Raw genomic sequence first — 14,413 nt, forward strand, 5'->3', positions numbered from 1 at the left:
TTAACTTTGTAAGGTATTTGGCTTCTGTTGGTGAGGTGTTAAATATCGTACAACAATCAACCCCATTTGAACGACTTAATCTTCATATGTACAGATTTTCGTCATGTTTATATATACACTCTGTGTGAACGACGGAATAAGTTAAACTGGAAGCACACAGCATCAAAACTTACAAATTTGTAACTTAATCAACCGACATTACAATGGATTCCTTTGAAATATAAGATTTATGTTTAATGAAATCGGATCAAGAGTTAGATAAGTTTTAGCATATTTCAATAAACCAAGTATCATCGCATAAGGAAGTAATATACGAATTTCAAATTTGACATATGCAACGAACATCGTAAATTATTACAGATTCATCGTTTACACCCAGCCCACAGATGTACATATTTATATATACGTATAATGCTTACACACCACCACCCCCACCTGCATCATATCCATCCAAGCCATAGTACGATAGGCTAATATACAAAATTAGATGAGGATATAAATACAATTTAACGTAGTGTGGTTGTAAAATTAATACACACACGTTTCTAAGATACGAAATGCTGTGGTTTTCAATTTGCTATAATTCCTGTTTAACTATGATAATATTATTAAATTATTATTCATAATAGTGTATATAATATGCATTTATATAGATCTTATACCTATCTATGATTCGATGTGTGTATATAGTACAATATATCCTTACAATGATCATATGTGTGAATATGTTATGTGTCTCTGTTATATGTGGCAATAGTAATTTATTTCTGGTAGGAATAGAGGTGTGTTCAGTGAGTTGAGATTATTGCAATCTATTCTCTATATTTAGACCACATTCACTAAATTAATATCTAATCAAATAATTCATGAAAATCACGACTGATTACGACATGTAGGCAGAGCTGTTATATGGTAAAATGTTGTCGTATATGGAGATGTCTATAACAAAATCACTTGAGTTACCTACAGGCGATGTAGAATGAAGTCCGCATGTACACCATGTACACCAGAACAATGTTATATCTCAAGCTAAAACAATGGCCTACAATATTAACGATCAATTGTTATTGTGTTCGAGCTTAAGCTACAGTTTCAGTCAGTGATTCGATGATACCCTTTCAGGGCCTATTTTGAGGAATTTAAATTTCGTAGAACTATTTTCAACCAGGGCTTATTTTTGGGAATTTTAATTCCGAAAACTTCTAAAAAAAAGTTCTGAAAATTCTGAAACAGTTATGTTTTCATCAGGGACTATTTTGAGAAATCAATTTATCAAAAAAAAAAAAGACCCACTAGAAAAACTGCTGAGAAGAAAGATTCCGAAATGTTAAATTTTTGCGTACCGAAGCCGAAAGACTCGACTATAGTCGTTGTGTTAGAAGTGGAAATAGTACCAATATTTACTAGGAGTTTTCTTTACTGAAGTTATGAGGTGGGAAACACCGTTCAGTTTTGAAAGCGTAAGATTTTATTTCTAAAAATTGAAGTGGTGTATGCCGAGTATCCTGTTGGATCAAATGATTGGTCTTCTACCGTTTTAGTTAAAATCCAAAAAAAAAGATTTTCGCTGCAATCCCATCATCGAGATATAGATTTTCATCTATTTGAACTTTCAATAACCCTTGAAATTCTTGTCGGTTGTATAAAAATGTGAAAACTGCAGTAATAGTTCTTCAAAAGTCCACTCGATATATTTCATACACGCTACATTGCTCCCATCGAGAAACGATACGCGACATTCTACACACTCTGAATCAATATCAATTCACGAAAAAAAAAATTCTCAAATTTCATCAGCTATATAGCTAACTTAAAGTGTGTGTATTTGACTTTAATACGATCCATATGCCTGGTATAACGTGTCCCTTATTTGTATCCCCATAAACTTTATTCGGTTAATTTATTTGTTCTCGTTAATTAATTTTCGAATTTTCAAATATATTCATTCAAGCGATATTCTCATGTTTTATTAATTTAATGTGTATCATTAAAAACTTCTCTCTCGATTCCATTTTTCCTATTATAATACGTAACAGCATTTCGTACCAAGAGCATTGTGACTGGTGACCCACCAAAACCAAATGCTAAATGTGATCATAAAATGATTTATTAACCATTACCCATTAACCGCGCAACCAACTTTACCAATAAACAATAAAAACCACTTCCTTATCATCGGAACAGCGGTAACATTAATAATACTACACAACTCATTACACAGCAGCACCCGTCCCACTCTCTACACAGAGTCTCTCTACACAAAACAGCCCCGTGTAGAACACATAAAATTGACGACACACCGTACATACAAAATTCAACAAAACATCCCAAAAAACAAAATCGATTAAATCAAACACCCTTTAGCTCCACATTTTCGTTACTGAAAACCCCTCCTCCTCTATTTCTACCATTTATACATATACTTATACAGCGTTTCTTTCACATTTCCACCAATATATATTATGGCATTTAATTAAATAGCAATTATTTGAAATTATGGCTTAAGCATGATATTCCCACTACAATTTATACACAATAGACATTAAACTTCCTAATGGAATCGATTTTGTGTCCAGAAAGACATACTGCTGCAGCCAACCGTAGCTTGAAGTGGGTCAGCAAAATAAAAATTTGTTAAAGGGAAAATGGTAGATGGCGCTTTAATGTGTAGATATTATAGTGTGTTATTTATGTACGGAACGGAAGTTGGACAAAATGTAATAAAACAACAACAAACCGAAATCAGTAAATGCGCTCGGTATAGCTTCAAATATACAAGTGGCCCTTTTTTCACAATTTTCATTGTGTGTATGTACATATATCGATACATACACAGTGTGTTCGCAATACACATGCACACAATAAAAACGAGCTGTAACACACGACGAAAAACGACACTTTAAAATGAATCTAAATTTATGTGTTAAAAGAAGAATAGTTTTTATAGAAAAGCACTTTTATAAAAGAAAATTCTGGAAAAAGAAAAATAACACTTGAAATTGCAACACAGAGGAGGAGAGAGAGAAAAAAAACTCAACTCGAATTTCATAGCTGCACTTGGCTATGCTCTATATTTTCAGTCTGGCTGATACAAATGGAGTAATTAAAAAGAAAAATTGTCGAATTTACATCGTATTTTCATTTTGTAATCAAAATCTCAACTATCCTAGCGAAAAGTATAAACTACGTTCATGAAATTCACTAATTTCATCTATTGTAACGTGCCATTGCGGTGAAATGAGAAGAATGAAAGTGAGTAATGTATGGAAACTTAATTTAATGCTAAGTGGATTTATTAAAAAAAAAAAATTATCTCTTGATGAATTAGTTGTTTAGCTGTTCGTACACATAGTATAGTCATTAATGAATGTACTCTGCGTAATTTATACAATTAAATATTGAACGAAGCCGATGTTATAGCAACACGAATCATTAGAGAGATATCCCAAATGCATTTTAGCCGATAAGTCGGCTTATAAATTGGAGGACCTCTACACATTATAATGAGAAATGAATTTTCATTTGCAATACCGTAAGTGGATCATTCATATAATTATGTTCTACGGAAAACCATGACAGGATGCATTTAAGATGCATTTTGATAGACATTTGAGATATTTTTTGCCGAAAATTTCGAACATCCAAATCCAGTGCTCATTTTTAGAAAATTTAATACAAAAAATTCAAAAAAAAAAAGTTCCCATTTTTTGTAGGCATTCCCGGTCGATCTTTATGTCAGGAAAAATTCAAATGTTTTGGGCATACACTCGTTGAATGTTGAAATCCGACACATTTTCTGTTTCCTGGTTTCCTGGTTTTTTGTGAATTTTGCATTTATTTTTATATGGAGAAATCAGAAACTCAAGTAAAACACAGAAACAGAAAATGTGTCGGCTTTCAAAAGTCCGTACGTCTATGACACTTTCCGTTGTGTAAAATAATTGTAATTTGTCACATCGTTCAAGTGCGAATCATTGAATCGGACCAAAGATATATCTGTCGAAATGATACCGAAATTTTGGTAGCCAATTAAATCGAATAAATCGAAGACTTTATATCGAACCACAATTCTGGCAAAACTTACAATAAAACCTAAAAAAAATCGCATTTCATATTTGCGTCACAATTTTCGTATTCAATTTGCATCTTATTCCATATTCGTGTCGCTGAAATTTTTCCTTAAAGTTATTGCTCACTTTATCTCTTCGTATAATGTTTTCCTTTCCGGAAGCGAAACGTTTTTTTTTCTTATTCTGCCACAGAAAAATGACAGAAACAGAAAGAAATTAGTTACAAATATTTTTTTTCGTTGCAAGCAAGTGAGTAATTGTCACGATAAGCAAGTCATATGATAAAAAAACGAACGAAAAAAAACCATCACCTACTTTCACCAAGATATTTTGATTCGAAAATTTTCTTCCCGAAAAAAAATTATATGTAAAGTACTCAACAGAGTTTAATGCCCGTAAATAGGAAAGTGTACACATTCCCCGAGTATGGAGAAAATTTGTTACGTAGTAATGAGTTATGTGTCTGCAAATGGAAGTGCTCTCCTCGAATCTACAATGTAACATATAGCAATTTTCTAAGAGCGAAAAACTTTTCTATGAATTCATAAAACCACTGTCAGCTGTCATTTTAGTTCTTATTACATTTTGCCATGGTGCAAATTATAAAATGAAAATTGCATGCCGTGAAATAGGAAAACTATATGACAGACGTTATATATCATTTTATGTTGCATGTAATAAAATGTATATTTATGTTGTTTGTATGACATAGTAGAATTATGTTTTAAGTTCATGGATAACTCAAATACCTACAAATACATACATATAGTGAGTGGTAGAAAACATAACGTCAAATTATATTTTCTTATTTCCTGAATGTCCCAAATGACATTTTGAAGGATATACGTGCCTAAGCATTTTTTTTTCGTCATACATAACATAGACTCACACATCCATATTACACATTTTAGTCAAGTCACCCAGGGCTAACCGCCTACATTTTAAAATATTTTTCATTGTTTGTTATTATTATGGATGATGGTCTTATGTGCCTTTATAAATCATACGATGACCTACATTCTTTTTGACAGTTTTATTGTCGTATTTTTATTTATTTGTGTGGAAAACTTTTCTTTATTTCTTCTTTAAAGTACTTAATTAAATCGCTTGAAATTGTCTGATTTTTGTGTCGATTCTGTTGTGGGGAAATCAATGTAATAGTTCGTTGCTATGCTATTTTTATTTCCAAAATTCTATTTCATTAATTTATTGTCGATTGCATCCATAAATTGAACTTAATCTTAACATATGGCATATACGAAAAGCGTTACACAATTGCACAAAACTGCAATCGACCTATAACGAAACGGCTAGATGGGTATTCAGCACAAATTGAGAATAACAATCTTATAAACAATATATTAGCACAGCCGTTGTTATAATTTTCCCAACAAACACAGTCCAATTTTATGAAAGGCACGACAAACCGTAGCCTTTAGTATACTGATGCTACAATTTCAAGGTTTTCGATAACGTTTCTCAATGATTCAATTTAAAGATGCAACCACAATTAAATTAAAGTTTCGCAGTAAAAACAAAAGATTGTCGAGGCTTTCCTAGTTCTCTAATTGAACGATCACACAATTCTCGAAGAAGTATCTTGTTGATTTTATTAAAGAAAATATAAACAAAGAGCAGGTATCATTTCCATTAAACGTGTAACTTTCAGAATTCTTGGAAAACATTAACTTTACTCTACGGTAACCGGAACCCTAGCTGTTGATTCTCATTTAATTACTATTGCGAAACAGCTTTCAAACGACGATACCGAGACACCAGAACATTTTCTGGCATGTAAATTAATATGTTTTCGCACAGAATATTATTCTACATCACAAAAATGTATAATTTCCGTCAGCTGTTTTTGACGATTTTTCGACCTCCGTCACAGGAGACTTCAGTTATCGTCGAGGAATAAATTAAAAAGAAAAGAAAATGATAAGAATAAATGATAGGGATGAAACCACTTATAACTCATGTCGGCTTTACCTTCAGTACATGCTCGGAATTCTACAAAATTCCACAGAGTTTTAGAAGAGAACGAAAGAATTTATGTTAAATTTAGTAGAATTCTGAGAATGTAATGAAGGTAACACTAAAATGGCGTAATAAGAAATGAACTTTTCCAATGTGTTACGACGAGACGACGTTGAGGCGGAAGTTTAACTATTGATTTTCAGCAACAACGATTTTTAATGAAGCTATCGGCGGTAATCCAAAATTCATTTCATTTATTGATGAAAAGCTCCTTAAAGGCTATAATTCACTAGAGTAAATAAACAAAGAACGGAATTAAACCCTAGTTCAACTTCAGTTTATCAAATTAAAAAACTTACGACTAGTGACTTCTACTATCGTCTTATGTAATCAAATAAACATAACCTCCACACCGATGGTATCTCTAAAGAAAGTAGACAAAAAACACAAACTGGTCAGATCGACATTAAATCTATGGAAAACTTGAATTCAAATTTAGAATAAAATCCTTACTTATATCATTCACGTCAATTGCAAACTCGCCTTCTTATAAGAAAACGTTGACAATCCTACAACTGAATCTAAAATCAAAATCTAATTAGCAAGACACTTTCAAAGATGGATTACGTGTTACTCACGAAATTTACGGTCTAGGAAATGACAACAAAATCGATACCAAACGGAGTCAGTTATTTACTTGAAACAATTTAGAAAAAAAAATTGCAAATGAAAAACTTAGAACGGCAAATACGATGTTACGCTTCTGTACGCTATGTCAAAACTGTCTTATTTAATCACACGGTTAATGACGTCGACGTTGAACTTCGAAAAGTACTACAAAAATGGCGAATGCAATCATCTGATGTCGATTAAAGATTTGAATTTAGGCTCGGTCATGTACCTTTCGCAACAAATGCCTAGGCCCCACTAATTAACAATAACATCCAAAAGGCTCTGACTATTTTTTTTTTGTTACACACATAAATGTAAGAAACAGTTTTCCTCCACCCATGTCTATAAATAAATTGAAATTACTAATGTCACTATAATCAATAAATTACGCCTCACAAAATGAGAGATCAAATATTTGAACTTTATCGATAAGCCGATGGAATTACGCTTTCCTTTTATAAATAACTATAAAGGGAAATTTTAGCATTTTGTGTATGACAAAAGTTTATAATCTACAAAAAATACTTCGACAATTTTGAAGCGGAAACAATATCGTTTACCATTGACAACTTTATTTACATTTGAAAAAAATGGTCAAAAGTTTGGGTTCAAAAGTTTTTCTTTTTCAGAAAAAATCTGAGTAATTTCAATAAACATGCAAGAGTATGTTTACAATTGATTGCTTTTCTGTATACGATGGCGTTGATATTATTTCATGCCTTGGGCACAAATTTCAGAATTTTTCACGTAATTCAAGCATGAAAAGTTGTCACTTCGGTCAGACTACAACAGATACACAGATCGCGGACTAACTTAGAATTTTCCTCAGAATCTACATATACTTTGTTATATCGCGCAACGGACTATAAACAATTGTGTACCTACCCTACCGAATAAAATGTACCTAAATACAACAAAAATTCACCTCCACTGAGTAATTGTTTCCATACTGCCATCGATTAAAGTAAAACTTTTTTTTTCTGTGTTCGTTTAAATTTATCTCTTTATGAATGGTTTTTGGCCATGCAAAACACGATGAATATCGTTTTTTTTCCTGTTCGTCGCCAGGACATTAAAAAATTTAACTTTCCTCTGGTTATGTAAAATATGTTTAAAAAGAAAAACTTAAGCGAGCAAAAAAAAAACTTTTTATTGTGTTATATTATAGAACACAACATAATATCAAAATGTACAACAGTGGGAAAACGCGAGGAGGCGTCCATAATTGCTGATCGCACAGTATGGAAGCACAAAATAACCATCGCGATTCGTGCGAAACTTTGGTAAACTGCGAGAGTTCTTATACCGAGTTTGTAATACATGGCATATGAAAGAAAATAACGGAAAAGAATTGTGTAAGAAGTTTCTTTCCGTTAACTTTATATGGGAGAAAATGAAAAGTTTTTCTATGATTTTATTTATTCTTTTTTTTTTCTCTCGCTTTGCGATTCGTGGTAAAGCTACGTGGAAATCATAAATTCAGGAAATTAGATTTATAAAATTTTCAAAATATCGTATTTATATGTAACTTTGATTTCAGTGTAAGCTTGTGAGTTATATATTGCTGTGATTTGTGCGATAAGAAAAAAACTTCATTAATTTTGAATTATTCATCGATCGTCTACACATAAACAAACCGGAAGTCACTATAAATACTGCATTTTGCCTACCATTCAGTGATAAATGAAATCAAATTACAGCACACAAATCCTCTCTCTCTCTCACACACACACACCCATCCACCACACAATACACACTCATCAATTCAACAATGCATTTTGTTATAACATCTCGTTTCCCATGAAATGAAATTACAGAACCATCTTCACTCTCTAATTCATAAACCGTTGAATGTGTCTACAAAAGTTAACTCGTCCAATTCTATCCGCAAAGCACAATTCCAACAAACAACATAAATTTAATTAAAAAATTAAGGCTTTCGAGATAGTGTATACACGAAAAAGTAAAACTAAAATTGCAATTTCAAAAATGCCACTTACCAGCAAAGTAGGCCAGCATAGCTGTGAGTATAACAGCTAATAAAATTAAGGCAATACTAAAACATTTCCATGAACACCTGTGCTGGCATCGTTTGTCTATGTGAAACCTGTGGGTGGAAAATTGTTTTGAAATTAAATTTTGTCGGTAGATAGGTTTTATTTCGAATTATTTCATAATTTACACGTCTAGCAGTCGTTTAAGAATTAATTATACGTAACAGAGATTTTTTATTTCAACTTTTAATTTCATTGTATGTATCGGTCTCCATATTCATTCGTCCGTATCTAGAGACGTGAATCTACGGATGTGGTCTTTTTTGACCAATCCATTAGATAAAGTGCATTCAATTTGTTGATAAATTGAACGATATACTAGTGAGCAACTAAAAATTAGATTAATAAAAATGATGAAAGGCGAGTCTTCGGTTTGGGATACCAAACTCCCACCAGTAAAAAAAAAAACAAATTTTCAAACCACTAGGCGGCGTGGAATAAAAAATTTCTTGGCTGCGAGTAAGTTAGACTTATTTTACTTTCGAAGTGTATTCGTCTATGTTGAACTCTACTATTGACAGCAGGGACTACTTTTGTTTCCCATTTTTACCATGATTTTACCAATTTTCCAAATTTCGGGGAAACCGGAAGAATTTTGAATGTCAATGAGTAAGGACAAATATTCATAATTAGGACAATGCCACCCCACTATATTGAAATTTATTAAGGCTGCTGGAGTCATTAGTCTCGAGTCCCGAGTTGCATAAACTCGAGATGATAATGTTGCATAAAACGTTATACGAATCTCGGTGAAAAGTACTTGATTAGGCTCACGATGTGTATTATGACACATGATGTCATAAATAACTATTTTGTATCAGTGCCATTTTCTGATACCTCTCATAATTTTAATGTTAAAAAAACACTGTGTCGGAACATTTAGATGATTACACACTATATAACTTGCACATGCCATTCCAACTAATCAAAACAATTTCGAGAATTTATCATGAAAATTAATTCAATTAAATTTGCCGTTATAAGTTCCAGGGAAATTTCTCAAAGGAACATTTTTGAACATTAGTTAATGCTTTCATTTCACCCATTATAATCGTATACGTTCACATAAAATTTTCTCTTTTAGTTTGTATACCTAACACAAACAAACAATAAGATAGATCGCCTGATGCCATTACCCATTACAGCAGAGAAACGTTCCGTTTTCATATATTATCTAGTTACAAATTTAAGTTGAACAGTGAACCGAGTACAGAAACGAATATCCTGGAATTGTTTGTGTTTACAAAGCAATTATTAAAGCATCAATGTCTTTCTGGAGCTCCTTGTCTTCTTCAAATTGATTAAATTTTCGCTAAATTTAAGAACAAATAGAATTGTAGTCGTAATACATTGATGAATTATCTTGCGACATTTTCCCCAAACGTGTGGAGATGATATTGGAAAATCTATGTATTTCTTATGCACACATCCATTATTGTTTCACGGAATAAAACTTTTACCAGTAAAATCTCGGTGAAATGAGTATAGCGGAAATGTAGAGATTTAAACTCAATTATTTTTTCCGTATTTTTATTTTATTTTTTGTTAACGAATTTATTGAGAATATTGTGCGGAATTTATTCCGTTTCCATGGATTCGGTGAGTATACTCCAAAATTTGTTTTCATCATTAACGGCATTTTAGGTTCACTTGTCCTTAGTTACGGGAATTAGAAATTAAGAGTATAGCACTGTACTTACTCTAATCTAGCCTAGGCAACCATTGTGAATTCAATCGTATTTATTTACGCGAATTTGAAATAAAGAGCCAGCTAAGCACTTCAGCGCATTTGAATCTAAACAGGGCTCGGTTTGTGAACAGTTTTCATATTTACAAAGTTACTAATTTGCGGTGACTTTGAAATTATATCTACTTGTATCTTATATCTACACTGTACATAGAATATATCGGAAGTGGCAATAGTGGTACAAACAAGTGTGCAGTCTAAAGTATTATGTTGTTTGAGGGTTTACGCTTATTAAATCGACTATAATCTTGGAGAAAGGAGAAAGAAAAATTAACTCAACCATAATTAACCTAATTTGCCTCGTTCGTTTTTAAAGTTAATTGTGGGTAATTTTTAATTCTTAAGCAAGAATTATAGAATTTTACCTGGAGGGTGAGTATGGCGAATAATGTTGTCCATGCGCTGAATGTGATGTTCTAAGTGGAAAAACTGGCATTACTAAGGGCGACGAACCACCCAATTGACAATGGGGTCCTGTATTATTGGCGCCCGACATACTCTGTGACATCTGTTGTTGTCCAGATTGCAATGGAGGGGCAAGTCTGTAAATAAAACAATGTCATTAATCATTTTTTTTTTTCAATGGAGCGTTTTAGCAGTGGTGTAATGTCAATGGGAATAAACAAAAGCGGTGTGGGATGGATGATGTTTGATTTGAAAAAAAAAGAGGAAAAATTAACAATTATAGCTTAAGGGAATTTCTAAAAAGAGGACTTTCAATTCTCTATTCGATTTCATCATCGTGTATCACTGTAAAAAAAATAGGTGATGCGGATGTGAATCCGCTTAACGCAACATCCTGGAGTAGTATGTGTACAATAGTAAAATGAAATAACGAAAATAGGATAAACGACAAGGGAAATCGATGTTTTTGGGTGTGGATTCTGTGGGTGGCTGTTGCTACACATTTTATATATAAGTGTGTATGTGTCTGTTAGAATTCGGTGGAGTGGTGACGATGAATTGTATCAAATATAGTATCATTGTAATAGGATATGGATGTAAGATGGTATTCTCTTCACGTTATTAGAGATGTTTGTGAATGCTCCATTACCTATATCCAGTATATCCAGTACATTATAGATGGGAAAATATCGATTTTGTTGATATGCTATTAGGTCTATACGTTTAAGTGTAGATGGTAGATAGATATGGAGACGATACAATTCTAGCTGAAGATCGAACTATGCGAAAACTTTCTATTTGAAAATTGATGAAAGTCGAAGAAAATTTGGAAGCTAAAGAAAACTTTTTCAGTTTATGTATTGATATGTTGTATATCTGAAGGGAAATAGTTCAATTGAATTCCTACAGGAACACATTAAATATTCTTCTGTTGGAGTGTACACAATAAATTTTGTTATTGAAGTGTACTAGATTTTCAAAATGCTATCGATTTTCAGTAATGTCAATGGAAATTGACATTGTTCGGTTAGAGAGTAATGCTTCAAGTGCGTTGCCTTGGTTGCCTTCAATATCAATGAAATTGCTCGAAGTTACGATATAATAATCCTTGTGGTAGAAAGCTATTTCATAAACATTTCTAATTCATAGGCTCTGGTGTATTTAAGCCATATTTGATTAGTTAACCTTTCGACAGAACGGCAAACATATCGCTGATATAATTATAGTATCTTCGATTGCTTGTGGTTTTTGAAATTTGATACCAATTCTGTTGCAATAGTTATTTACGCAACTAAGGAGGGAAGACTGAGGACACTTTGCGGCTCATAAAACATTTTATGCCAAAAGTATCGAAAATACTTTTCATGCATATAAGAGAAGGCTTGTGCCTGAGGCATAAAAATCTTCTACTTCGTTTGTTTTAGTACTAATTAACCTATATAAAAATGCGAAATATCCTGATTGAAACGGTTAAATCAGGGTCATTGACATCTCTCAGAATTACATTGTACAGGTACACTGAAGCTGCATCTGGATTTCTGATTGGTCATAAATGTTTAACCGAGTAATATTGATTCAATTAATTATCCGTTGGCATGTTACAATACAAATCTTTGATAATGTAATTGCTTATGGATAGCACAGACGAATAAAAAAAAATGGTAAAAAAATACAGAGGTGGGACAGTGTTGTACTACATGATTGACAAAATAAACAACAAAAACATAATCTTTATTTATCGACATACGACTAAGCAGATAAATGTTCAACCATACGTAAAAGAGTTATTCATTGACTTAATCCTCTTAAATAATTCATTGGGTTTGACAAATATAACTTAATTTTTTATTCGAAAGCGGTCCCATCAATATTTTGTATTTTTCCTTCAATACCCGCCCGTACCTGTAACTCGAAATGAACATAATGCCACGTAAATGGATTATATTGAAAATATATTTCAATGTAAGGAGTGTTAAGACCTATTCAAAAATCACATTTCTACAAAAACCATGGAAATTTTCAGGCTGTTTAGAAAGTCGCATCACATTTAATGGTATATGTTTGATGAAATGTTCATTTATTTATTACAATTTCAGTTACCATTAGCAAGCTAATCTTACGTGTGTTGCAGAAAATATCATTCGTAATATGTGCCGAGTTAAGTGTTAGTGTAATTGGCAAAGTTTTGCTCAAAACCGTTTTATATTTCGAGTTATATTACTGTTATTACACCCACTTTTGAACAGCTTCCATTAAAACAACAATCTTTCCTTGAGCTCTCGTTTACTTTCCTGTATACGTTTCAAATGATAACTTTTCGTTCAGTCATTTTGGGGAAGTATTGTTTGAGCTGAGTTTTCGACAAAAACATTCCGTGTTCGTGTTGATCGCCTTTTACTCAAATTTCTATTATTATTGTTTGAAGGCGTTGCTGTTATTGTGAAACAAAATAAATCGGTCGAAAATAGGACAAGAATTTCTTCCCGAAGGCCTTCTGAATCTTTTAAGTATTTTCATATGATCCTGTGGGTGGTTATCTGGTAGGTAGTTGCTAGACAACGCTATACTTTAATTATTAAAGTAAACACAAATGCAGCTGCCTCATATGGGATATTCTTTTCTGTGTGTACAGTCCGAGTATAGATGTTGTGTAGCATCACGAAACCCCTCCAGCTAAATTAACAATCCAACCATGATTTTAACTCGAAATTCAGATAGCCTCCCTCTCATTACAGGGTATGTGTTTAAATGTATCATATTACCATTTACTCAGTTCAGTAAATACTGTAGAAACATTAACAATATGCATAACTACATAAATAAACGAATGATTTTAAAATCATACCAATGTTGAACTTCGTATAATATTGGAGAAAACAGCGTAAAGAGTATGAGGTTTTATATTTATTCTAGCAAAATTAATTCGTGTGTTAATAAAGTTGATCGTAAAATTTTTGGGATATAAAAACCACACACCATACCTATTGCACACACATCCATAGCCATACTGTAACAAAATAGTCTCGAAAATAACAGATAATATATTTACAAAGGATATTATGAACCAGTGATCATGCATCGCCATGAACAAAACTGAGAACAAGACTACGAAAAATTTATTTTCGACATTATCTCTGTTAGAACGTTAACGAGAATAATGTTGGCACATTGTTATGATGAAACCCTTTCTTTCAAATAAACATTTACGAGAAACGTTTTTAACAAAAATTATCAATTTAATTTTTGTCAGTGTATGAGATGATAGTTGCAGGTGGATTAACAACATGAAAACCGAAAATTATAATATGTCGAGAATTTACCGAATAGAACAGAAAGGCACGTGTAAAATCTGTGTTGTTCATTATACGTAACTCGACGAAATGCAGAGTATTAATTTTTTGAACATGGTGATATAATCCAGGATTATAGAATCAAATTTCTAACATTTTCTAAAAATATTTCTAAAATATAGGTTCTGGTTAACTAAT

General features: G+C 32.3%; 1 protein-coding gene across 8 annotated transcripts in view; it reads right to left on the reverse strand.

Annotated features, from left to right (window-relative positions):
* Positions 1-14,413, reverse strand: part of LOC119068081 (teneurin-a) — a 289,470-nt gene that overhangs the window by 77,046 nt on the left and 198,011 nt on the right. For all 8 annotated transcript variants that reach the window (XM_037171490.1, XM_037171489.1, XM_037171488.1 and 5 more), the window contains 2 exons: positions 10,886-11,062; positions 8,720-8,826 (listed from right to left, as the gene is read on the reverse strand). In XM_037171490.1, coding sequence (XP_037027385.1) covers positions 8,720-8,826; positions 10,886-11,062 — 284 coding nt within the window. The remainder of the gene's footprint in view (positions 1-8,719; positions 8,827-10,885; positions 11,063-14,413) is intronic.

This window comes from Bradysia coprophila, assembly GCF_014529535.1.
Source record: "Bradysia coprophila strain Holo2 chromosome X unlocalized genomic scaffold, BU_Bcop_v1 contig_173, whole genome shotgun sequence".
Taxonomy (NCBI): Eukaryota; Metazoa; Arthropoda; class Insecta; order Diptera; family Sciaridae; genus Bradysia; species Bradysia coprophila.